The 26,812-nt window shown below is 39.0% G+C and overlaps 1 protein-coding gene across 12 annotated transcripts; it reads right to left on the reverse strand.

Moving 5' to 3' along the window:
• ZNF37A (zinc finger protein 37A) lies at positions 1-26,794 on the reverse strand. Of its 12 annotated transcripts, none has more exons than XM_031652382.1 (8): positions 26,547-26,628; positions 26,302-26,418; positions 25,571-26,093; positions 25,218-25,476; positions 24,400-24,458; positions 7,015-7,141; positions 6,630-6,725; positions 1-4,510 (listed from the first exon to the last, which is right to left on the reverse strand). In XM_031652382.1, exons 5-8 carry the CDS (start codon positions 24,412-24,414, stop codon positions 3,060-3,062), a joined length of 1,689 nt encoding a protein of 562 aa, XP_031508242.1. In that variant the 5' UTR covers positions 24,415-24,458; positions 25,218-25,476; positions 25,571-26,093; positions 26,302-26,418; positions 26,547-26,628; the 3' UTR covers positions 1-3,059. The 12 variants fall into 12 exon arrangements, with proteins under 12 accessions (XP_031508242.1, XP_031508244.1, XP_031508247.1 ...); XM_031652384.1 differs by lacking the exon at positions 26,547-26,628 and having other exon boundaries at positions 25,571-25,666; positions 25,800-26,093; positions 26,302-26,538; XM_031652387.1 differs by lacking the exon at positions 26,547-26,628 and having other exon boundaries at positions 25,218-25,280; positions 25,800-26,093; positions 26,302-26,538.
• Between the last annotated feature and the right edge of the window lie 18 nt (positions 26,795-26,812).

A 26,812-nucleotide genomic window follows, 5' to 3' on the forward strand; every position in this document is an offset into this window, starting at 1 on the left:
TTTCTCCCAAACTCTGACTAGGAATCATCTCTGGTCCCCTTTTTTTGTGTGGATAGTATTTAGGAACTAGTAACTTGGCAGTTGGTGTGCTTACTATTACTGAGGTGTCATTGCATTTAGGTCCTCTCAGTAGAATGAATCACAAAATATATGCATATGTGCACACACAGCAATTTCTCTATTTGTTCCTGTATATTTAAAAGATATGAGTTCTACTCTAATGTCACACTCCAGGTTTTCTAGCTCTCCTCATTCCTAATTTTATAAATACCTTCTCTAATGGAGAAATCTTGCTGTCATCATTCTCAACATATTTGCTCAATGTTACCAATCTCTCAACAATGCTGCCTATCTCCTCCCCCTGTCCCTTCCACACCTCACCATCAGCCCTCTTGGTGCCAGCAGGAACAAGGCTACAACTGCTCTCATCCCATGAGGCAAGTCTAACTCCTCCACTCTGGGGAAGGAAGTCAGGAGAGACACATGAAAACTCAAAGAGGGGAATCAAAAGAAAGAGGAATGGAAAGTCACATTTTTAAAAAAATAATAAATCATCTTTTGATTGCCCTAATAAACATCTCTTGGTGATGATATAGTTTATGGATATGGCTAGACGTTTTTTTCAATTTTAGGATTTTGCATCTAAATCTATGAGACTTTGGTCTATAGCTTTATGGTCTTTTGTTTTTGTTTTTTTGTTTTTGTTTTTGTTTTTTAAGGTTTTGGTATCAAAGTTGTACTGGCCTCAAAAACTGAATGGAAAAGTTCCATCGTTTTTCTTCTAGAAAAGTTTATAAAAGCCTGGTATTATTTTTAAATATTCGGAATAAGTTCAGTGAAGCCATCTGTTCCTAGAGTTTTCTTTCTAAGCAAGTTTTTGAATATTCCACTCAGGTATTGTTTGCAGTTGTGACAAGCACAATCAATCTCTAGTATGACCTTGTTTCCAGGGCTTTTACTGATGGCATGTTCAGCAAAGGACCAACCCACTGGCACTTCCTAAGTTTTAATCATTTCTCCTTCATACTGCCAAATACAAAACAAAACAAAAATCCTACTTATTATCTTCTCAAATTAGCTTTTCAGGTTCCTGCCCTATGCAGCATGAGACATCTGGAAATTTCTTGAGAAATTATATGTGTTTGAAGCCCCTAATGTATTCATTCTTTACACTGCACTCTTGATTGTTCTCCCGGTTTCTGGTCCCCCCATGCCTTCCCCTGACCCCCAGGTTATGGCCCTCTGCCTGAACCAAGTTCAGTATTCAGGTTTTTCCCTATAGTCAGAAGTGGAAAGGACCCCCAGAGCTGCATTCTTTTTACCACTCTCTAGAATTTTGCCCCTTTAGTCCTCTTTGCTTCTATAGCAATAATTTGCATTTAAATATTTTCTGTAATTTTATAGTTGTCCTCAATGGGTCCATTCTGCTGCCAACTACTATACCTTACCCAATAGCAAAATCTACTTTTGCTTTTTTTTAAAAAAAAACTCTCTGTTGCTCAGGCTGGAGTGCAGTGGCATGATCTCAGCTCACTGAAACCTCCACCTCTCAGGTTCAAGTGATCCTCCCACCTCAGCCTCTTTAGTAGCCAGGATTACAGGTGTGCACCACCATGCCTGGCTAATTTTTGTATTTTTAGTAGAGACAGGGTTTCATGTCGGCCAGGCTGGTCTGGAACTCCTGACCTCAGGTGATTTGCCCACTTCAGCCTCCCAAAGTACTGGGATTACAGGCACGAGCCACCATGCCCAGCCTATTTGTGCTTTTTGAAAGCTCCATATCTAAGTTATATCTATATACACATTTTAAAAAGTTTTATCACCTATGAAAGACATGTTTCAGTATGGAGTGAAATAGAGTTGGGTACAAAAGTCCCTCACAGCAGAATGTCCTGGCTTATGTGTTAGACATCTGCTAGGGCAGAAACCACCAGAAATCTGGACCCACTCTCTTCTACTAATCCTCATAAGTTGCATGCAAGGCAAATTGACTTGCCCCTTTGATCCACCATTCTGAGATGGGTCGTCTGAATTTAGTCTGCCCCAGGATTATTCAAAAATCCTGCTGGTGGGCTGCTGTACTATGGCCCCATATTGAGGGTCTTTCTCTTTCCTCCTGGACATACAAGAGCATTCTTGTTTGTGGGTCCTCTTGCTAAAAAATCTTCCCTTATTTTGCACACGGCTAAGCAATAAACCTTTGAACTACTTATAGCCATTGGCTTGAGTGACATATTTTCAAGTCTCTTAGAAAACAGCAGTCTTGACAATGAACTAAATGATATTAACAAAGTAAAATGCTATTTCTCAATACAAATCTTTTTTCCACATTTTCTTAAATTGCTAGATATACTGCAATTCAACACCTCTGTTCTATATTAAATTTAGATTTTAACTTAAAACGTCCACTCATTAGATACAGTTAAAAATACTTTCTCTACTATCTGATGTTCATTGAGAAGCTACTTCTTATTACACATACTCCATAAAATATAACCTCATAGTAAATGCTTTCCTATAGTTTCCTATAGTTTGTGCATTTTCTCTGGCCTCTTGACTTCACATAGAATGATTTTCCACATTCATTACATCCATAGGGTTCCTGTCTTATATGAGTTCTGTGGTGAAAAATTAGGGCTGACTTCTGACAAAAGGTTTTTCCACATTCATTACACCCCAATGGTTTCTCCCGTGTGTCTTCTCAGATATTCTGTGAAACTGAAGTAGTAGCAGAAAAATGCATCGCTTCTCAACCTAGGGATGCTGACACAGGTTTCACCCCATGTGAATTCTCTGATGTTTAATGAGGAGTGGCACTGGGCAAAATGTTTCCTACATTCATTCACCAGTAAGTTTTTTCCACTTTTAGTTTTGTAACATAATGTATGGTCCAAAGTCCAGAATAATGTTTTCCTGCATTCTGTATCTTCATATTGTTTTTTTCTCTAAGTTCTCTTCAATACTGTGAGAACTGACTTTAGGCCAAAGGTGTTCTCATTATCATTATATTAACAGATTTCTCTCACCCTTTATGTTCTGTGTTCTACAAAGTTCTGACTTCACCCAGAGTAATTTCCCTCACTTACTACATTTATAGGGTTTCTCCCCAAGTGTGTTCTGTGATGTACAGTTAGTTTTGACTTAACATAGAATGATTTTCCACAAACATTACATTCATAGGGTTTCTCCCCTGTGTGTGTTCTATGATGTGCAATGAGTTTTGACTTCACACAGAATGATTTTCCACATTCATTACATCCATAGGGTTTCTGTCTTATATGAGTTCTCTGGTGAACAATTAGGGCTGACTTCTGACAGAAGGTTTTCCCACATTCATTACATCCAAAAGGTTTCTCCCCTGTGTGTCTTCTCAGATGTTCTGTGAAACCGGAGTAGTAGCAGAAAAATTTTCCACACTGAATACATTCATAAGGTTTCTCACCTGTGTGAGTTCTTAGATGTTTAGTAAGGGTTGACTTCTCAGAGAATGATTTCCCACATTCATTACATTCATAAGGTTTTTCGCCTGTGTGAATTCTTTGATGTTTAATGAGGTCTGATTTTCTGAGAAAGGCTTTCCCACATGCATAGCATTCATAGGGCTTCTCCCCTGTGTGTGTTTTCTGATGCACAGTAAGGACTGACTTAAAGGAAAAGGTTTTCCCACATTCATGACATTCATATGGTTTCTCCCCTGTGTGTGTTCTCTGATGTTGAGTAAGGGTTGACTTTTCACTGAAGGATTTCCCACATTCATGACATCTATAAGGTCTCTCCCCTGTATGAATTCTTTGATGTTTAATGAGGTCTGAATTCTTATAAAAGGTCTTCCCACATTCGTGACATTCATAGTGTTTTCCCCCTGTGTGTGTTCTCTGATGTCTTGTATGGGCTGACTTCTGGGTGAAGGTTTTTCCACATTCATGACATTCATAAGGTTTTTCTCCTGTATGTGTTCTCTGTTGTAAATGAAGGACTAATTTTTCACTGAAAAAGGTTCCACACTCATTATATTCAATAATATTGTTAATTGAGTGGGTTCTCTGAATTGGAGTGAGATTTAACTTCTGGCTGAATGGGTAAACACTCTGATGTTCAAGGAGAATGGATTTCTCAAAGATGTTTTCTCCACATTGATGACATTCATAGTGGTTTTCTCTTGGATGTGTTTGCTGATGGGTAATGAAAAATGACATATCACAGGTTTTCCCATGTTCAGTATATTTGCAGGTTTTCTGTCCTGTGTAACCTCTCTTATGTACAAGGAAGAATGAATTCTCAGGGAAAGCTTTCCCACATTCATTGTATTCAAAAGGTTGCTCCCAATTTTTAATTTTCTGATGCCAAATGAGGTCTTCATTCAGCCAGAAGCTGTTCCCATTTTTATTATATTCATAAGGTTCCTCTTCAGAATGAATTATTTCATGCTTTTCATCACACAAACATTTTCCACCTTTGTTAAACTCATTGAACTTCATTCTTGAATAGTTTCTACTGGTATTAATTAATTCTGAAATATAGAGTGACAAGAAAGATGAGTTGACAAGGATATGTAAGAGAAATAAAGTTAGCATTATATTTGAAGGCATGACTCAGTTTAGGCCATTATCTCCTCATACCTACATTATGACAACAATGTGCACACTTCCAGTCTTATACTTCTTTTTAATTCAACACAGCAGCAACAAATTGAATTTCTAAAAGTTCTAATTCATAGATAGTCCTGTAATCCAGGCTCCAATTCTGTGTGGTTTTGTTGTTGTTGGTTGGTGGTGGTGGTGGTGTTTTTGAGACAGAGTCTTGCTCTGTCACCCAGGCTGGAGTGTAGTGACATGATCTCAGCTCACTACAACCTCTGCTTCCTGGGTTCAAGCGATTCTCATGCCTCAACCTCCCAAGTAGCTGGGACTACAGGTGTACACAACCATGCTCAGCTAGTTTTTATGTTTTCAGTAGACACAGGATTTTGCCATGTTAGCCAGGCTGGTCTCGAACTACTGGCCTCAAGTAATTCATCCACACTGGCCTTCCAAAGTGCTGGGATTACAGGCATGAGGCACTGCACCTGGCTCAATTGTTGTTCTAGCTCTGATTCACTAGGAATAAAAGTATGCAACAATAAGAGTGAAATCAATGAGTGAACAAGCCATCCTTGTCACAGGATAGGTTTATGGTTCTATTCTAGCTATGGGATTTGCCCTTTATTCCATCAACTACACTATACTATACTGAGTCCAACGTCCCAAGAACAAACACTTTTTTTTTAACAAGGTATCACTGAAGTAAACATATCTTTACATTTAGATTCAGACTAGAACCAAGCCATTCTTTTACGAGTCTAGAATGAATATATTTCACTCTAGGTAGGTTCAGCTGTTTGTCCCTCATAAATTGCTCATTCCCATCATAATCTCATACTGATTGTTTTTTCATTGTCAGATTGTAGTCTAACAGTGTTTTTAAAAGTTTGCCTTCCCAAATTTTCCAGGTTCATTCACTAAAAAACATGAAAGGACTGTTTGTATAATTCATTTAAGCACAAACATCAGCTGGATTGCTATAACAATATTTTTTGTTAAACACTGATTTTTAAAATATTTCATGCGGTTCTGTTTTTGTTCACCAACTATGTTCCTGGCAGCCATTACTTTGCTTATGATTTTTTTCTTAGTGCCCTACATAGATATTTAAATCAGTGGTATTTAACAAATAATGTTTATCAATATTACCTGGAGAGCTTTTCCAAACACAAATATTTTCAGGCTTCACACTGAAATCCTTACTGGTTGAATGTTTAATTTTAATTTTAACTGCTTTTTATTTTTTAGAGACAGAATCTTGCCCTGTCACCCAGGCTGCATTGCAATGGCACAAACACAGCTAACTGCAGCCTCTTCCCAGGCTAAAACAAGACTCTCACCTCAGCTCTCCAGTAGCTGAGATCACAGGCACCAGCTGTGGGCATGAGACCACAGGTAAAGCACCATGCCTGGCTGATTTTTAAGCCATAGAGATGTGGGTTCTCCTATTTTGCCCAAGCTGGTCTCAAATTCCTGGGCTCAAGTGTTCCTCCCACCTCAGCCTCCCCAAAGTCCTGGAATTATAGGCATGAACCACTGGGCCCAGGCTATTTTAAAATAATTCTGTAAAAAAATGATAAATATGGTAAAAAGCTAAAGAATGAGCAACTCAAAAAAGCATGTATAGAAAAATATGTTTAATATTTTAAAGAAGGAGGGATGCTCTTTACTGGGAAGAGTACACCAGGGAGCTTTCTGGGGGTGTTGAAAAATCACTCTATATATTCATCTCAGTGATGGATACGTGAGTGTTTATACACACACACACACACACACACACACACACATTTTATTAATCTTTGGCTTAACCATATAATTTATACCACAATTAAAAAAAAAAAAAAAACAAGATGTGTGTATGGAAGTGATATTGGGAGATCCTGGGTGATTCAGAGTCACTGGATATTTGGATCATGTCAACATGTTAGTTCCAAAGTTCTAGAGCCTCTAAAACATGATTCCTGAAGAACATTTCAATGGTCTTATTATCTGAACCTACGCTTTGTGATCTACCTTCCTTTAAATTCCATCTGGCACATACTAACTCACCCAGATGACGCTGGCTTGGAAATTTTTCCTCTAATATCCATGGCTCCTCGCCTTTCTCCAACTTGAGAATCACTTCTGGTTTAGGAATGCAATATCCTGTGAATGAGAACTGTATTACTTGGGACAAACTGGGGGGCGGTTTCCTGAAGGAGGAAGACAGTGTACCCCAAACAGTACACACACACACACACACACACACACACACACACACACACACACATTTCATTTAATCCTGTCATTCTCTCTAGTATCCAAAAGGGATAAATTGTCCTTGATCTCTGAATCTCAAACCTAAATATTATATTTTACAAAAGTTCCACAAGTTTCTATTGATAAGAAAGGACATGCACTCTGGTCTTCTACATGGGAAACAATTCCTACCTACCTACTGAGACAAGGTGGCTGTAGTTCTCCAGCATCACATCCCTGTACAGGGTCCTCTGAGCAGGGTCCAGATGCTGCCACTCCTCTTGAGTGAAGCCCACAGTCACATCCCTAAATGACACTGATCCCTGGAAAATCACAGTTCTGCTCAGTCTGAAGTGGTAAGAATCAGTTGATGTGAAAAAGGATGTTTAGGGACTAATCCTTACCATTTTTATTGTTGAAAATTAAATAGAAAATGTTATAAAGGGCCTCTATGATATATGTTGTTTTATGTTACACATTGTGGGTAAAAAATCATAGTAGAAATATCCTGTTGGTGCATTAATTTATTACTTAATGCAAAAATATTTAGTGCCTACATGTGCCTAGAGCTTTCTTAGTTTCTGAGTATTCCAATTTGAATACAAAAGTCTTCCTGTAATTACAGGAGAGGAACATATCTTCTCACAAGGAAACATACATACAAAGACATACCTACCACAGGACTTAACGGACTCACACCACAGATATGTGCAACACAGATGGATCATAAAAGTGTTCTGTGCAAATTCGTGTGAAAGTATGTCAACATATTAGATTTCACTAAAGTGATAAAACTTTAGTTCCTTTGCAAACATATAACAAAAACTTAAGAAAAGGTTAAAATCCTGAAAAAATATGAGGCAAGTCAATGGAACTGCTTAACAGGATAAGAGCATGCCTTACCTGTGATGAGATAAAGGTTGCAGAGGCATGGGAGATGAGGGAGAATAGGAAATACTTTTGGCTTTAATCCTGTTAGTGTTCTCCAAATATTTATCACTCATCTAATCTGTAAAAATTTTTAGCAACTACTAGTTTTACTTATATTTATTGATAAAGTAAATAAAATACAATCAATCTACATATAAGGAAAGCTTAATTTTGTTCTTACTTTAGAGATAAAAACATAAATAGGCATGCTGATATTTTCCTCCCAAGCCCTAAAGGACTGGCAGTATATGACATAAGCACAATTATCTTGCACACTTCCTTTAGGCCATAGGCTCCCTGCTCCCCCAACTCCATGTCATTGATGAGAATAGCAGAAGTTGATGGTGAACTGGAAATACACAACGGAATCTCTGTAACATAATTCAGTTTTCACTGAGGAAGCAATGCCACCAAAGTAGATTGGAGACTGCTGGAGAGCAGCGTTAGAGGTAGATTGTCTATATTAAGAGGCAGTAGTGGAGATGTGGAAGAGGGAATTCACTAAACAAGAGAGGAAGGGCTACTTCCAGAGGGCCTGCATAGAGGCATTAGAAGGTCTGGAAATTAGAACCAGGAGGTTGGGTGTTGAGGAAGGGGAGAGTGCAGATTGACAATAAGACACATGCAGGCCATGCAGCTCTTGGAATGTCTTCATGTCATGGAAGTGAGCATGTCCAGTGGAAGGCTACAGAGATGATTCTGAAGCTTGGGAGAGACCTAAGGTCTGGAGTTCAAGACCTGCCTGGCCAACATGGTGAAACCCCATCCCTACTAAAAAGACAAAAAATAGCCATGCATGGTTGTGGACGCCTGTAATCCCTGCTACTTGGGAGGCTGAGGGAGGAGAATCGCTTGAACCCGGGAAGTGGAGATTGTAGTGAGCCAAGATTGTGCCACTGCACTCCAGCCTGGGTGACAGAGTGAGACTCCGTCTCAAAACAAAACAAAAAAAAAACCACAGACTAAAAAAAGAGCATTCCAAAATTAAATGTTAATATTTGCCTAACTGAAAACAAAGCAAATACTCTAAACACTACTAGGAAACAAAATGCGCCAGGTGCGGTGGCTTACGCCTGTAATCCCAGAACTTTGGTAGGCCAAGGCGGGAGGATCACGAGGTCAGGAGTTCAAGACCAGCATGGCCAACATGGTGAAACCCCATCTCTACTAAAAATACGAAAATTAGCCAGGCATGGAGGCAGGCACCTGTATTCCCAGCTACTCGGGAGGCTGAGACAGGAGAATCACCTGAACCTGGGAGGCAGAGGTTGCAGTGAGCCAAGATCACACCACTGTACTCCAGCCTGGGCAAAAAGAGTAAAACTGTGTCTCAAAAAAAGGAAATAAATAAAGAAAGAAAGAAAACAAAATGGATGTAAAATACAGAATCGTACAAATCTAAATGTATAAAATTGCACAAATTATAACAAAATAAAAACTGGAAAAAGAGTTAATAAAAGAATAGTTTGTAAAATATAGATAAATCCAGGAGATAAATACCATTCTCAAATGTATTCCAAAAGAAAAAAAAAAGCTAAGGAGAGACTTTTTTGGGGGGAAATGAGGGCAATCAAGAGCACTGTGTACATTATAGCCCATTTATGCCTGAGGTTGCAATTTTTTAAATTTTTGCAATCAGACCTTTAAATGACCTTGAGCAGTAGCATATAACTCCCACATACTTAGCGTTCCAATAATGGAACACTAGGCATACATAGGTTAGGGAATTCAGAACACCAAGCACATACCCAGGACAGGAGAAGCTTGGCAAAGACCTCAAAAGACCCTAAGGTTTTACTTCTGGCTAATCTCTATGCTCAGTGCAAGCAAGCAGTGAAGACTAAGATGAAGTTCTAAATGGACCAGGCTAAGTGTTTAAAAAGGGCTAAGGACAGTCAATTTGCAAATAATAGGAAAGGGGTTTTGTTGTTAGTTTTTTTTAGTTTTTTTACTTTTTGGTTGTTGTTGTTTGAATCCTGGCCCTCCAGGAAAAATGCCGGTTAAAACACTATCTGAACACAAGCTAAAGAGAGAGAATTCAGTGACCACACATGACTAGAAATAAACAGACTGCAAAAAACAGTCTGAAAAATTCATAAAAACAAATGGATGATTGAAGACTTCAATAATTAAGAACAGCAAAGTCTAGAGAAGAATAAGAAAGTGATTTCTAAAGTTACCAAATTATAATATTAAAATGCCCAGTTTCAGCAGGAACAAGAAAATCACAAAGCATACAAAGAAACTGGAAGTGTTGTCCAATCACAGGAAAAATATAAATTGACATTTATCCCTGAGGCAAACCAAACATAACAATTCTTCAACAAAGACTTTAAATCAACTGTCTTTAATATACTCAAAAGCTAAAACATACAAGAACTAGAGAGAACCAAGAAAACAACTTACAAATATCAAAAAAGAGATTGAAATTATAATAACCACATAGACATTCTAAAACTAAAGAGTACCAGAATTGAAATAATGAATTCAACAGAGGAGTTCAACAGCAAACCTGGGAATGCCAAAAAGAATCTGTGAATTTAAGTATAAGACTATTGAAATTATCAAGTTTGAGAATCAGAACAAAAAAGAATTAAGAAAAATAAACGGAACCCAAAGGACCTATGGGACACCATCAAGCTGACCAACACAAACATGGGAAATGTAGAAGAATACAAGAGAGGCAAGGAAATAGAGTATTTGCAGAAAAGCCAAAACTTCCTAAATTTGGTGAAAGACACAAATCCAGGAAGTACAATAACCTCAAAATAAACTCAAATACATCCACCAAGACATGTTATAATCAGTCAGGAAAAAAAAAAAAAAATGATGGAGAATCTTGAAGCAGAAAAGGAGAAGCAATTTGTCATATACAAAAGAACCTCAAAAAGATCATCAGCAGAAACCTTGGAGGTTAGAAGGCACTGGATTGATATATTCAAAGTGCTGAAAGAAAAATCTGTCAGCTGAGAATTCTATGCCGGGCAAACATGCCTGTCAATAATGAGGACCTTCCCAGATGAACACAAGCTAAGAGAATATGTTTTTACTAGATCTACCCTGCAAGGAATGCTAAAGGGAATCCTTTGGGTTGAAATGTGATTCACGACAAACAAGGGAACTGTTATAAGATTATAAGCCAAATTTTCATCTGGATTTGGTCTTAAAAGAGAAATTAGGATTAAATAAATAAGAAAAATGGAAGATTGGCAGAGTGGATGAATTTCTTCAAATAATGCAAACAAAAATGTAATTAGAATGAATAAGATTGAGCATCTGATAGTAAAACAGGGTGAGTACAGTCAACTGGTTTTTTGTTGTTGTTGTTGTTTTTAATTATACTTTAAGTTCTGGGGTACATGTGCAGAACATGCAGGTTTATTACATAGGTATACATGTGCCATGGTGGTTTGCTGCACCCATCAAACAATCATCTTCATAAGGCACTTCTCCTAATGCTATCTCTCCCCTAGCCCCCCACCCCCTGACAGGCCCCAGTATGAGATGTTCCCCTCCCTGTGTCTACGTGTTCTCATTGTCCAATTCCCACTGATGAGAACAGTGGTGTTTGGTTTTCTGTTCTTGTGTTAGTTTGCTAAGAATGATGGTTTCCAGCTTCATCCATGTCCCTGCAAAGGACATGAACTCATCCTTTTTTATAGCTGCATAGTATTTCATGGTATATATGTGCCACATTTTCTTTATCCAGTATATCATTGATGGGCATTTACGTTGGTTCCAAGTCTTTGCTATTGTGAATAGTGCCGCAAAAAAACATACATATGCATGTGTCCTTATAGTAGAATGATTTATAATCCTTTGGGTATATACCCAGTAATGGGATTCCTGGGTCAAATGGTATTTCTGGTTCTAGATCCTTCAGGAATCGCCACCTGACTTCCACAATGGTTGAACTAATTTGCACTCCCACCAACAGTATAAAATCGTTCCTGTTTCTCCATATCCTCCCCAGCATCTGTTGTTTCCTGACTTTTTAATGATTGCCATTCTAACTGGCATGAGATGATATCTCATTGTGGTTTTGATTTGCATTTCTCTAATGACCAGTGATGATGAGCTTTTTTTCATATGTTTGTTGTCCGCATAAATGTCTTCTTTTGAGAAGTGTCTGTTCATATCCCTCACCCACTTTTTGATGGCGTTTTTTAATTGTAAATTTGTTTAAGTTCTTTGTAGATTTTGGATATTAGCCCTATGTCAGATGGATAAATTGCAAAAATTTTCTCCCATTCTGGAGGTTGCCTGTTCATTCTGATGATAGTTTCTTTTGCTGTGCAGAAGCTCTTTAGTTTAATTAGATCCCATTTGTCAATTTTGGCATTTGTTGCCTTTGCTTTTGGTGTTTTAGTCATGAAGTCATTGCCCACACCTATGTACTGAATGGTACTGCCTAGGTTTTCTTCTAGGGATTTTATAATTTTAGGTCTTAAGTCTTTAATCCATCTTGAGTTAATTTTTGTATAAGTTGTAAGGAAGGAGTCCAGTTTCAGTTTTCTGCATATGGCTAGCCAGTTTTCCCAACACAATTTATTAAATAGGGAATCCTTTCCCCATTGCTTTTGTCAGGTTTGTCAAAGATCAGGTGGTTGTAGATGTGTGGTGTTATTTCTGAGGGTTCTGTTCTGTTCCATTGGTCTATATCTCTGTTTTGGTACCAGTACCATGCTGTTTTGGTTACTGTAGCCTTGTAGTATAGTTTGAAGTCAGGTAGTGTGATGTCTCCAGCTTTGTTCTTTTGGCTTAGGATTGACTTGGTAATGTGGGCTCTTTTTTGGTTCCATATGAACGTTAAAGCAGTTTTATCCAATTCTGTGAAGAAAGTCATTGGTAGCTTAATGGGGATGGCATTGAATCGATAAATTATCTTGGGCAGTATGGCCATTTTCAAAATATTTATTCTGCCTATCCATGAGCATGGTATGTTCTTCCATTTGTTTGTGTCCTCTTTTATTTCACTGAGCAGTGGCTTGTAGTTCTCCTTGAAGAGGTCCTTTACATCCCTCATAAGTTGGATTCCTAGGTATTTTTTTCTCTTTGAAGCTATTGTGAATGGGAGTTCATTCATGTTTGGGCTCTCTGTCTGTTACTGGTGTATAAGAATGCTTGTGATGTTTGCACATTGATTTTGCATCCTGAGACCTTCCTGAAGTTGCTTATCAGCTTAAGGAGATTTGGGGCTGAGACGATGGGGTTTTCTAAATATACAATCATGTCATCTGCAAACAGAGACAATTTGACTTCCTCTTTTCCTATCTGAATACACCTCATTTCTTTCTCTTGCCCAAATGCCCTGGCCAGAACTTCCAATACTATGTTGAATAGGAGTGGTGAGAGAGGGCATCCTTGTCTTGTGCTGGTTTTCAAAGGAAATGCTTCCAGTTTTTGCCCATTCAGTATTATATTGGCTGTGGGTTTGTCATAAATAGCTCTTATTATTTTGAGGTATGTTCCATCAATACCTAGTGTTTTGAGAGTTTTTAGCATGAAGGGGTGTTAAATTTTCTCAAAGGCCTTTTCTGCACCTGTTGAGATAATCATGTGGTTTTTGTCATTGGTTCCGTTTATTTCATGAAATACGTTTATTAATTTGCATATGTTGAACCAGCCTTGCATCCCAGGGATGAAGCTGATTTGAGCATGGTAGATAAGCTTTTTGAAGTGCTGCTGATTCAGTTTGCCAGTATTTTATCGAGGACTTTTGTGTCGATGTTCGTCAGGGATATTGGCCTGAAATTTTCTTTTTTTGTTGTGTCTCTGCAAGGTTTTGGTATCAGGACGATGCTGGCCTCATAAAATGAGTTAGAGAGGATTCCTTCTTTTTCTGTTGCGTAGAATAGTTTCAGAGGGAATGGTATCAGCTCCTCCTTGTACCTCTGGTAGTATTTGGCTCTGAATTCATCTGGTCCTAGACTTTTTTGCTTGGTAGGCTATTACTTACTGCCTCAATTTCAGAACTTGTTATTGGTCCATTCAGGGATTCGACTTCTTCCTGCTTTAGACTTGGGAGGGTGTATATGTCCAGGAATTTATCTATTTCTTCTAGATTTTCTAGATTATTTGCATAGAGGTGTTTAAAGTATTCTCTGACAGTAGTTTGTATTTCTGTGGGATCAGTGGTGATATCCCCTTTATCATTTTTTATTGCATCTATTTGATTCTTCTCTCTTTTCTTCTTTATTCTTCTTGCTATTCTATTTTGTTGATCTTTTCAAAAATCAGCTCCTGGATTCATTGATGTTTTGAAGGGTTTTTCGTATCTCAATCTATCAGTTCTTCTCTTATCTTAGTTATTTCTTGCCTTCTGCTAGCTTTTGAATTTGTTCGCTCTTGCTTCTCTAGCTCTTTTGTGATGCTAGGGTGTCTATTTTAGATATTTCCTGCTTTCTGTTGCGGGCATTTAGTGCTGCAAATTTCCCTCTACACACTGCTTTAAATGTGTCCCAGAGATTCTGGTACATTGTGTCTTTGTTCTCATTGGTTTCAAATAACTTCTTTATTTCTGCTTTAATTTCATCATTTACCCAGTAGTCATTCAGGAGCAGGTTGTTCAGTTTTCATGTAATTGTGCAGTTTTGAGTGAGTTTCTTTTTTTTTTTTTTTTTTTTGGGCGGAGTCTGCATGGCCAATGCCAGGCTGGAGTCTTGTGGCGCGGAGTCGGCTCACTGCAAGCTTCGCCTCCGGGTTCACATTCTCCGCCTCAGCCTCGGTAGCTGGGACTACAGAAGCCAGCCACTACTCGCCCGGCTAGTTTTGTATTTTTTAGTAGGGGCGGGGTTTCACCATGTTAGCCAGGATGGTCTCGATCTCACTGACCTCGTGATCCACCCGCCTCGGCCTCCCAAAGTGCTGGGATTACAGGCTTGAGCCACCGAGCCCGGCCTTGAGTGAGTTTCTTAATACTGATTTCTAATTTGATTGCACTATGGTCTGAGGGCATTATCATTTCCATTCTTTTGCATTTGCTGAGGTGTTTTGCTTGTACCTGGCAATTATGTGGTCCAATGTTAGAATAAATGTGATGTGGTGCTGAGAATGTATATTCTGTTGATTTGGGTAGGGAGAGTTCTTGTAGATGTCTAGTGATCTGCTTGGTCAGAGCTGAGTTAAAAGTTCTGAATATCCCTGCTAATTTTCTGTCTCGATCTGTCTAATACCGACAGTGGGTTGTTAAAGTCTCTCCACTATTATTGTATGGGAGTCTAAGTGTCTTTATTAGGTCTCTAGAACTTGCTTTATAAATCTAGATTGCTCCTGTATTGGTGCATATATATAGAGTTAGTTCTTCTTGTTGCATTGATCCCTTTACCTATGTAATGCCCTTCTTTGTCTTTTTTGATCTTCGTTGGTTTAAAGTATGTTTTATCAGAGACTAAGATTGTAACACCTGCTTTTTTTTGCTTTCCATTTGCTTGGTAAATATTCCTCCATCCCTTTATTTTGAGCCTATGTGTGTCTCTGCACATGAGATGGGTCTCCTGAATACAGCACACTGATGGGTGTTGACTTTTTATCCAATTTGCCAGTCTGTGTGTCTTTTAATTGGGGCATTTAACCTGTTTACATTTAAGGTTAATATTGTTATGTGTGAATTTGATCCTGTCATTATGATGCTAGCTGGTTATTTTGCCCATTAGTTGATGCAGTTTTTTCATAGTGTTGATAACCTTTACAATTTGGTATGTTGTTGCAGTGGTTGGTACTGGTTGTTACCTTCCATGTTTAGTGTTTCCTTCAGAAACTCTTGTAAGGCAGGCCTGGTGGTGACAAAATCTCTCGGCATTTGCTTGTCTGTAAAGAATTTTATTTCTCCTCCACTTATGAACTTTAGTTTGGCTGGATATGAAATTCCAGGTTGAAAATTATTTTCTTTAAGAATGTTGAATATTGGCCCCCACTCTCTTCTGCTTTGTGGTGTTTCTGCAGAGATCTACTGTTGGTCTGATGGACTTCCCTTTGTGAGTCACCCGACCTTTCTCTCTGGCTGCCCTTAAAATGTTTTCCTTCATTTCAACTTTGGTGAATCTGACGCTTATGTGTCTTGGGTTGTTCTTGTTGAGGAGTATCTTTGTGGTGTTATCTGTATTTCCTGAATTTGAATGTTGACGTCTCTTGCTAGGTTGGGAAAATTCTCCTGGATAATATCCTGAAGAGTGTTTTCCAGCTTGGTTCCATTCTCCCCGTCACTTTCAGGTAACCAATCAAACACAGATCTGGTATTTTCACATAGTCCCATATTTCTTGGGAGGCTTTATTTGTTCCTTTTCATTCTTTTTTCTCTAATCTTGTCTTCCTACTTTATTTCATTAATTTGATCTTCAGTCTCTTATATCCCTTCTTCCATTTGATCGATTCAGCTATTGATATTTATGTATGCTTTACGAAGTTCTTGTGTTGTGTTTTTCAGCTCCATCAGGTGAGTTATGTTCTTCTCTAACCTGGTTATTCCAGTAAGCAATTTGTCTAACCTTTTTTCAAGGTTCTTGGCTTCCTTGCATTGGGTAGAAAATGCTCCTTTAGCTCAGAGTAGTTAGTTATTACCCACCTTCTGAAACCTACTTCTGTCAATTTGTCAAATGCATTCTCCATCCAGTTTTGTTCCCTTGCTGGCAAGGAGTTGTGATCCTTTGGAGGAGAAAAGGTGTTCTGGTTTTTGGAATTGTCAGCCTTTTGCGCTGGTTTCTCCCCATCTTCGTGATTTATTTCCCTTTGGATGGGGTCTCTGAGTGGATATCCTTTTTGTTGATGTTGATGTTATTCCTTTCTCTTTGTTAGTTTTCCTTCTAACAGTCAGGCCCCTCTGCTGCAGGTCTGCTGGAGTTTGCTGGAGGTACACTCCAGACCCTGTTTGTCTTGGTATCACCAGCAGAGGCTGTCAAACAGCAAAGATTGCTGCCTGTTCCTCAACATAATAAAGTGCATATATGAAAAACTCATAGGTAACATACCCCATAGTGAAAGACTGAAAAGATCGTCCCCCGCCAAGATCATGAACAGGCAAAGGATAGTGCTTTCACCACTGCAATTCAACACTGTATTAAGAGTTCTAGCCAGAGCAAATAGGCAAGAAAAAGAAATGAAAGACAGTCGAGTGAAGGCAGAAATGAAACTACTCTATTTGCAGATAACATTACTTAGCGAATAATCCACAAAAAATCTACAAGCTAACAATTTGAAATGAAGTTGCAGAGTGCAAAACCAACGCACAACAATTAGGTTTTAAAAAAAATACTCCAACAATGAACAATTCAAAATGAAATTCAGAAAATAATTCCATTTATGATAGTATCCAGTAGAATAAAATACTTAGTGCTATGGTCTGAATGTTTGTGCCCTTCACAACTTCATATGTTGAAATCTAATACCATTGCAATAGTGTGAAGAGGCATGGCCTTCAGGAGGTGATTAGGAAGCTCTGCCTTCATGAATGGGATAAGTGTCCTTATAACTTAATGGACAAAGTAGTGGCTTGACAACCTCTATAGACAGGTTTAGATACTGTGCTGCCAATGATCAGAAATTTTATTTTTTATAAGCTTACATAAAGTAATGATGTTTTTCCATAAATAAGAAGACTTAGTCAAATGGCCCCTTTTAACTTCTAAAATGTTTTAATACATCAAATCTGATTTGAATATTTAATATAGCAAGTATGGGTAATCCCAGGAATGGTGATCTAAGGGATCAAACGAGAGCTGAGGAGACAGGTAGCACTGGCAGGTTTAAGAGATTAGATACAGACTGGGCGTGGTGGCTCACACCTGCAATCCCAACACTTTGTTAAGCCAAGGCAGGCAGATCACCTGAGGTCGGGAGTTCGAGACCAGCGTGACCAACATGGAGAAACCCTGTCTATACTAAAAATACAAAATTAGACAGGCGTAGTGGTACATGCCTGTAATCCCAGCTACTTGGGAGGCTGAGGTAGGAGAATCACTTGAACTCAGAAGGCAGAGTTTGCAGTGAGCTGAAATCATGCCATTGCATTCCAGCCTGGGCACCAAGAGCGAAACTCCATCTCAAAAGAGAAAAAAAAAGGAAAGAAAGATTGGATACAAACAGGGAGAAGGAGCAAATAAATATTGTGGATAATGGTATAGCCTGGTTTCTTACTGTTGGAGAAAGAAGTTACAAAGATGGAAAACAGAAAGGCTATGGGGTTAAGATTGAAACTGAAAAATGTCTATGTAAACTCATTGTTTAAAAAATATGTATAGATAGACCAATACAAAAATAGGTGTACATATGTGTATTTGTGTGTGTGTATGTATATTTCCTAATTCTGTCAATTGAGAGGGTCTGAGGCAGTGACAACCTTTAGCAATGAGCACCCAGATCTTGCTTTTTAAATTCCACCCTCCACTAGAAAGAACAATGTCCTTTGGAGAAATGGCTAATGGCAGAGGTAAAAAGGACAAGATGGGTACAAGTACATCTGTTGTGCCACAGAGTAATTACTCCAAAAATTGATATGGGAGACGAATACGAAAATGGAATAGGTAACTCCAAAACTCCATCCCAAACTAAAAAAAGAAAACACCCTGTCAGCATCAAGCTTTTCAGAATTCTCCAATCTGATTAAAATAGTACGCAGGAACATTCCACAAGGTATAACTACTGATGCCTGTGCCAAAGTGGACGAGTATGGACCTTGTTTTTCAGAGAACTGTGGTTGTGTATTTTTTGATCTGTCTATGCAGGCTCTCTGAAGAAGTGGCTCAAAGGCTTGTCTTTGTTTTGCCTGCCTTAAAATTTTCTCAGGGCTAGTCTTCCAGGAAGTGCTTGTTGAAAGCATTTAAAGGCAATTATCTGGCCATAGCAGCCAGATCAGAAAAGCAGCAGATGGACTGATAAAACTGGGAATGGAAAAACTGAGAAGGAAACACATGAGGCCAGGGTTGGGGATAAGGGGTTTGAAAAGTTCCTGCATAAAGCAGGGAAGTGAGGTCATGTGTAAGTCCAAGGCAATATGCATGCTCAGAAAAAACCTGAGAGGAACCTAAGCTTTCACGTCTGGTTGACCTTTAGGCTCTGTGTAAGCAGGAAGTAAAGGTTAATGCAGAGATGTAAATGGCCTGGCAAACCATTACAGGAACGCCCTAAAACAGGGCCAGTATGCACAGACCAGAAGAGTTTTTTATTTTGTTTTTGCTCTGGGCATTTAAATAAATCTCTATCATATCACAAACTGACCACTAAACTAACAGAACAGAGGTTTCAGTGACCATGTACGACAAAGAACACTGATTTTACAAAAATAGTTTAGAAGTCACAAAACAAGCAAACAATACAAAATAAACAGCAAAAACAAATTCTGAGGAAAACAATCTGATTTCTAAAATTAGCATATTTTAATATTCAAAATGTTCAGTTTAAAATAAAATTATGAGATGCGAAAGAGATAATATGACCCACAGACACACAGAAAAGATAAATAAAACCTGTCCTCAAAGACACCTTTGATATTGGTCTTACTAGGTAAAGAATTTAAGTCAGCTGTTTTAAATGTGCTCAAAGAGCTAAATGAAACCAAAGAAGTAACAGAAACCAGGAGAATGATGCTGTGACAAATATAAAATATTAATATAGAGAACAAAACTATAAAAATGTAATTAGGACTGTCTGGAGCTGACAAGTACAACAACTAAAATTTTTTAAAATCAGTGGAAGGTTAGTAACAGATTGGAGCTCAAAGAGAACAATCAGCAAAATTGAACACTGATGGAGATCACTCACTCTGTGGAGCAGAGAAAAAGAATGGTGAAAAATGGACAGTGCCTAAGAGATCCATGAGACAACATTAAGCATACCCACAAGTTAATAACAAGAGTTACCCACAAAGAGGAGAAAAGGAACCAAAAAATATCTGAAGAAATAAGTCACAGAAGACCTTACAAACTGATGAAACACACACTTGAATCTCTGTGTCCAAGACTCTCAAGAAATTTATAGTGGGACTAACATCAAAAGAACTTCAAACCGAGAGAAATAATAAATTGTTAAAAGACAAAGAGTCTTGAAAGTAGCAAGAGATAAGGGACCAAGCATGTACAAAGGACCTGAAATAAGATTATCAGACAGTCTTTCATCAGAAACCATGAAGGCCAGAGGCAGTAAATAGCACCTTTAAAGTGCCAAAAGAAAAAAAATAACAAAATTCCCCATTGACAAACTACCTTTCAAAAAGGAAGGAGAAATTAAAACATTCCCAGATCAACAGAATCTGAGAAAACATATTAGTACTGGACCTGTCCTACAAGAAATGCAAAAGGAAGTCCCTCAGGTTGAAACAAAGGATTGCCTAGACGTGAATTCCAATCCAAACACAAAAAATTCAAATGGTAAAAGTAACTACTATATAAGTAAGCGCCAAAGCCAGTCTGTGTATTCTTGGCTTTATGTTCTCTCTTTTACACTACTCTGATTTAAAAGGCATACATAAAACAATAATTATACATCTATGGTAGTATATTTTAATTTATGAAGGCATAAAATGTCACAATAAGAAGACAAAGGACAGGGACAAAGCTATATAGGACCAGAGTTTTTATATAATATTAAGGCTCAGTTGGTATTAATGCAAGCTAGATTGTTATAAATTCAAGATGTTAATTGCAATTCTAAGTATTAACACTAGGTAAATAATGAATACAAAGAAATACAAAATGAATTAAAATGGCACATTAGAAAAAAACACAAAAAAGGCACACACAGAAAAACTGTAAACAAAAAAGATGTAATGCATATGGAAAATAACTAGCAAAATGGCATAAGTCCTTTATCAGTTTATCATTGACTCTAAATGTAAATAAACTAAACTCCCAACTAAAAGACAGAAATTGGCAACATAGGCTGGGCATGGTGGCTCACACTTGTAATCCCAGCAGCACTTTGGGAGGGCTGGAGGCAGGCAGATCATGAGGTCAGGAGCTTGAGACCAGCCTGGCCAATATGGTGAGACCCTGTCTCTATAAAAATTATATATATATATACATATTAAAAAATAAATATATATTTATATTATATATATATTATATATATTATATATAAATAAAAAGTTTATATATATATATATATATAAAAGCCGCGTCATGGTGTGCACCTGTAATCCCAGCTACTCAGGAGGGTGAGGCAGAAGAATTGTTTTGAACCCTGGGCTACAGGGTTGCAGAGTCAAGATCACACCACTGCACTCCAGCCTGGGTGACACAGTGAGATTCTGTCTCAAAAAAAGGAAAAAGAAAAAAACAGAAATTGGCAAAATTAATATAAATATATGATCTACTATATATAGTCTATAAGACACTCTCTAGATACAAACACACAACACAGTAGGTTGAAATTGAAATGACAGAAGAGGATAGTAACCTAAAGAATGCCAGGGTGGCTATATTGAGACAAAAGAGACTTAAGTCAAAAATTGTTACAAGAGAAAAACATTACATATTGATTTAAAAAAAAAAAAAAAGGTTAGTCTACAAAGGAGATATAGTAACAGAAATAGAAATAAATCATCCTGAAGTTTACATGAAATTTCAAGGGATCTCAAATAGTCAAAATAATCTTGAAACCCCATGCATGTATGGTAAAATGATTTTCAACAAAGTTGTCAAGAACAGTCAATAGGGAAAGGACATTTTTTCTAACAAATAGTGTTGGAAAAACTGGATAGCCACATGCAAAACAAAACTAAATAAATAAATAAATAAATAAAAAATAAAACTCAAAATGAATCAAAGACCTAAATCTAAGAACCAAAATTAAAGTTACAAAACTCATGGCAGAGCACATAGGAGAATGGATTCTTGACATTACATGTGGCAATGTAATGTTTTCTTGGATATATCAAAAACCACAGGCAACAGTAGTAAAAATAAATTGGACTACATCAAACTTAAAATTATTGCGTGGGACATGGTTAACTAGATAAGAAAAGGCAACCAACACAACAGGAAGAAATATTTGCAATTCGTGTATCTGATGAGGAATTAATATTAAAAAAAAATAACCACTACAACTCAAAACAAACAAAAAACCAGATTCAAAGATGGACAAAGGACTTGAACAGACATTTCTCCATAAAAGACATACAAATGGTCAACAAGCTTACGAAAATATGCTCAGCATCACTAATCATGAAGGAAATATAAATTAAAATCACAACGAACAATTACCATACACCCATTACAACATGGCTGCTATCAAAACAACAAAAGAAAATAACAAGTGTTGGCAAGGATATGCAGAAATCAGAATCCTGTACACTGAGGATGGGACTGTAAAATGGTGCACTGTACACTGAGGATGGGAATGTAAAATGGTGCACCTTCTGTAGAAAACAAGTTGGTGTTTCCTCAAGAAACTAAAAATAGAATTACCATAGATTCCAGCCATACCACTTAGAGTATATAACTAAAAGAACTGAAAAAAGGATCTCAAAGAGATAGCTGTACACCTGTGTTCACAGTAACATTATTTACAACAGTTAAAAGGAGGAAGGAATCCAAATGTCCACTGACAGATGAATGAATAAACAAAACATGGGTACAATGAAATATCATTCAACATTTAAAAAGGAGATAGAGGTCTGACACATGCTACAACACTGAGGAAGCTTGAGGACATTATGCTAAGTGAAATAAGCCAGTCACAATAAGACAAGTACTGTATGATTTCACTTAAATGAGACATACTAAAGTAGTGAAACTCACAGAACAGAAAGCAGGATGGTGGCTGCCAGGGGCAAGGAGGAGGGGAAAATGGGGAGTTATTGCTTAATGGGTACAGAATTTCAATTTCCTAAGATGAAAAAATTCTGGAGATTAGACGTACAATATGAATATACATAACACTGCTTCTGAATTGTACATCCCAAAATGGTTAAGACTGCTAAAACAAAAAACTAACGATAAATAAAGATTCCTGCTTTGGCCACATATATTCAACATTGTACTAAAAATTCCAGCTACAACAATTAGATTAAACAAATAAATACACCCAAATTGGAAAGAAAGAAAATATTTTTGTTTGCAGAGGACATGATCGTATATGCAGAAAATACTAAAGAATCCACAAAGAAACTCCTACAAATAGGAAACAAATTCAGCAAAATTACAGGATACAAGATTACTCAAAAATTAGTTCTGTACTCATTACAATGCACAGTCAAAAAGGAAATTAACAATTCCAATTACAATAGCATTTAAACAAAAAGGTGTGTGGGCCATTACAGTCTCTACTGCAACCTGTTGCTAGGGGCTGGGAGCAGAGGGGAAAAAGGGAGCAACTGCTTATTAAGTTACAACACTGCTTATTAAGGGTACTGTGTTTCCTTTTGGTGTGATGAAAATATTCCAGAAATAAATGGTGGTTATGGTTGTACAACACTGTGAATGTACTAAAGTCATTGAATTCTATACTTTAAAATGGCTTAATTGTCAATTTCCATGTGATGTGTATTTTACCATAATTATTTTTTTTAGGTAGAATCCCTTGAAAGTTATTGCAAATATTCCAGTTCTGCCCAGTCTCTAGGGCTGTCACAAAGCCTGCCACATCCTAACAACCCATGATCACCCTAGCCTACCAGGACTGTTTCTTTAAACAACCATAAGTCCTAATGCTACATAATTCATGTGAATTTTTTTTTTTTTTTTTTTTTTTTTTGAGACGGAGTCTCACTCTGTCGCCCAGGCTGGAGTGTAGTGGTACAATCTCGGCTCACTGCACCTTCCGCCTCCTGGGTTCAAGCGATTCTCCTGCCTCAGCCTCCTGACTAGCTGGGATTACAGGTGCACGCCACAATGCTCAGCTAATTTTTATATTTTTAGTAGAGACGGGGTTTCACCATGTTGGTCAGGCTGGTCTCAAACTCCCGACCTCGTAATCTACCCGCCTCGGCCTCCCAAAGTGCTGGGATTACAGGCATGAGCCACCTAGCCCGGCCTATTTGAATTTTTTAATCACATACTTTCTCTTGCTATCTCTTAAGTTTTCCCCTGGACTGCACATGAATTATTCACTTTGTTGTACTACTTTTTTATGTAACTGAAAGACTGTCATCGGAAGTTTCACAATGTCACCTAATAAAGCCCATTGACCTTTAAAGTGTTTTATGTTCCAGTTTCACAACTCTGTGAGATCACAAGATCTGCATTCCCTTAACATGACATTTTTGTCTTACTCTTCATCAACTCTCTATCAGAAATCAGCAAACGTTTTCTGTAAAGGGTCTCACAGTAAATATTTTAGGCTTGTGGGCCATTAGTCTCTGCTGCAACCAGTCAACTCTGCCCTCGTAGTGTGAAAGTACCAACAGACAATACATAAATACATGAGTATAGCTGAGTCCCAATAAAACTTTATAGATAACAAAATCTGAACTTCATACAATTTCCAAGCAAAATAATACTCTTGGTTTTTTTCCCTTTAGCCACCTAAAAATATAAAAACTATCCTTCATTTGCGGACCATAAAAAAACAGGCAGCAGGCTGCATTTGACCCACGAACTGTAATGTGACCTCTCGTCTATATTTTCCCTGATGTTATTTCTACTTTCATATGAATATAGAGACATTTTTAAAACCTCAATAATTACTTTTAAGCAAAACTGTGAAAAAATAAACAACTTACCTGGGATGTGATCATCTTCCACTGGTGTTGGAAGAGCAGAGCAAACTGTGAGGGTATAGCTGAGAAATAAGAAAAGATCATGAGAGATGTCACTTGCCTAAAAAGGTCCACTTCGCAGCTGGCAAAACATCTCTGAAAGAGAGATACTCACAGACCCGTGCATGACTGGCATGATTATGTATTGCTTGGACACATTAGTTTTCAAATGTAAAAACGTTTTGTTTTTTACTGATTCATAAACAACTTACGTTGTACTCTAACAGAGTATGCAAAGCAATAAACTAATTAAGCAAGTTAGGAAAAGCCAAAGAATGGAACATAATACTTTCATTAAAACTGATGCTAAACAAAAATACACAAGTTTTAATCTTTATTATAAACCAGAGTATCCCAACAAAGTTTTGAAAAAAGTGATGTGGTATTTTTCAGCCCAGTTTTTTGTTGTTGTTGTTTGCTTTTTTGAGACAGAATCCTGCCCTGTTGCCCAGGCTGGAGTGCAATGGCATGATCTCGGCTCACTGCAACCTCCTGCCTCAACCTCCCAAGTAGCTGGGACTACAGGTGCGCACCACCACGCCTGGGTAATTTTTTGTATTTTTAGTAAAGACGGGGTTTTGCCATGTTGGCCAGGCTGGTCTCGAACTCCTGACCTCGTGATCCGCCCGCCTTACCCTCCCAAAGTGCTGGGATTACAGGCATGAGCCACCGCGCCCGGCCCAGCCCAGTTTTTTTGGGAAGAAAAACGAACTTGCTCTAACTTGGTTTCAGATTCTCAAAACCATCTTTAGATTTAAAAAAGCACAATGATTTTTACTTACTCTGTTGTCAAAGCAGCAAACACCCTCCTGGGTCCTCAAGCGATTTAGTGTCTGTTCTTGACTCTGCCAAACAAAATGTGTCAATGTCATCAGTCACTTAACACGTTAAGCTCCTTTCCTGTCTACCCCACCCCACCCCATCTTTTAAATAAAGCCGAAACAGAAAACTTTCTTGCGGCTGCAGCTCTGATTCCGTAAGATCAAGATGGGGGCATCCGTACATCTCTAGTTGTGCTGCAGTGCGCCAGCAGTTCAGCATCTAGAACGAGCAAGTAACGAATCCAGGCATGGAGGGTGCTCTCCTCCACTTGGCTACTAAGCTCCTCCCTCCTCATGATGCCTTCACAACTCACCAAGAAGTAGTGCTGTCTGCTCCTTCGGCCTTGCCCTCCTCTGCCGCTACATCTGAATGAGCACAAAGCTCCCACCATCACCCAGCCTGTGGCAGTCTGGACAGGACACAAATCGAGCCTCTGCTCCTCCCACCCGTGCTCTAGATCTCTAATGAGGTCTCAGCCCAACTGGTCGGGTGTTCTCCTAGGAGGGCCCCTGAGCCCTCGCCCCTTACCCTTCTTTTCTTACCCCACAACAGCCGCTTTGCTCCAAGACTGCTGGGCCTAAGCCCTTCAGTTCGAACCCTCATCCAAGACTGAAAGCTCCTACATCTTCCTGTCACTTGAGCCACGAGCTAGACCCTCCGGAAATGCCCACTGGTGCTACTGGGGACACAGGCCAGGCTGCACAGTGCCGGAGGCTCTGGGGTACTTCCCTCCACGTGCGTGGCCTCACAGGTCAGTGGAAACAAGAAATTCCCCAATCCACAGCCACGATGACTTCAAAATACTTCCTGAAGGCGTCAGGCCATGAAGCTGCGACCTGCGAGGACACAGCAAGCTGGGTGACACTGGGTAGAGGCTAGGTGTGGAGTCCGAGCCTGCAGGTTCCCTCCCCGCCCCGCGGGTGCTTCCCGCCACCCCGCTCGCCTAGGCATCGCAGTGACAACGCGGCGACGATGACCACAGGTGGTTGCGAGGCCACAGCGAGATTCCGATTCCGAGGGAAAAGAATAAGGAGAGAAGCGCACATCTACTGGGCAGAAGGCCCGTTTCCGCGCCGTCCTGCCCAGGCCTCCGGGCATCCTTCACCTCAGGCAAGAGAAAATCCAACCTCACTTGTCACAGGCGCGGGACGTGCGCGTTCCCTTCGGGAGCACAAGAACCAAGGCAGGATTCGGACCCAGACCAGGCGGCAAAGCCGCTCTCTCTCTCTCTCACCCCCAGGCCGCGCAGAACCTCCAGTCCACCCTCGCCCCAGCCCTCCCTTACTCACCCTCCACGTACTCTACCCCGACGCGGAAATGCCGGGAGCCCTCCCACTCAGGCTGCTGGGGGAGAAAAACAAACCTGGAGGCATACGGCGTACATGCGCAGAAGGCCCGAAGCAGCTCCCGCTACTGGGACCAGAAAGTGCACACTACATTTCCCACAAGTCCTCGCGCCGCTCCCTTAGAAAGTGCACGCTACATTTCCCACAAGCCCTCGCGCCGTTTCCTCAGAAAGTGCAGACTACATTTCCCACAAGTCCTCGCGCCGCTC

Source organism: Papio anubis, chromosome 11, assembly GCF_008728515.1.
Source record: "Papio anubis isolate 15944 chromosome 11, Panubis1.0, whole genome shotgun sequence".
In the NCBI taxonomy this organism is placed as follows: Eukaryota; Metazoa; Chordata; class Mammalia; order Primates; family Cercopithecidae; genus Papio; species Papio anubis.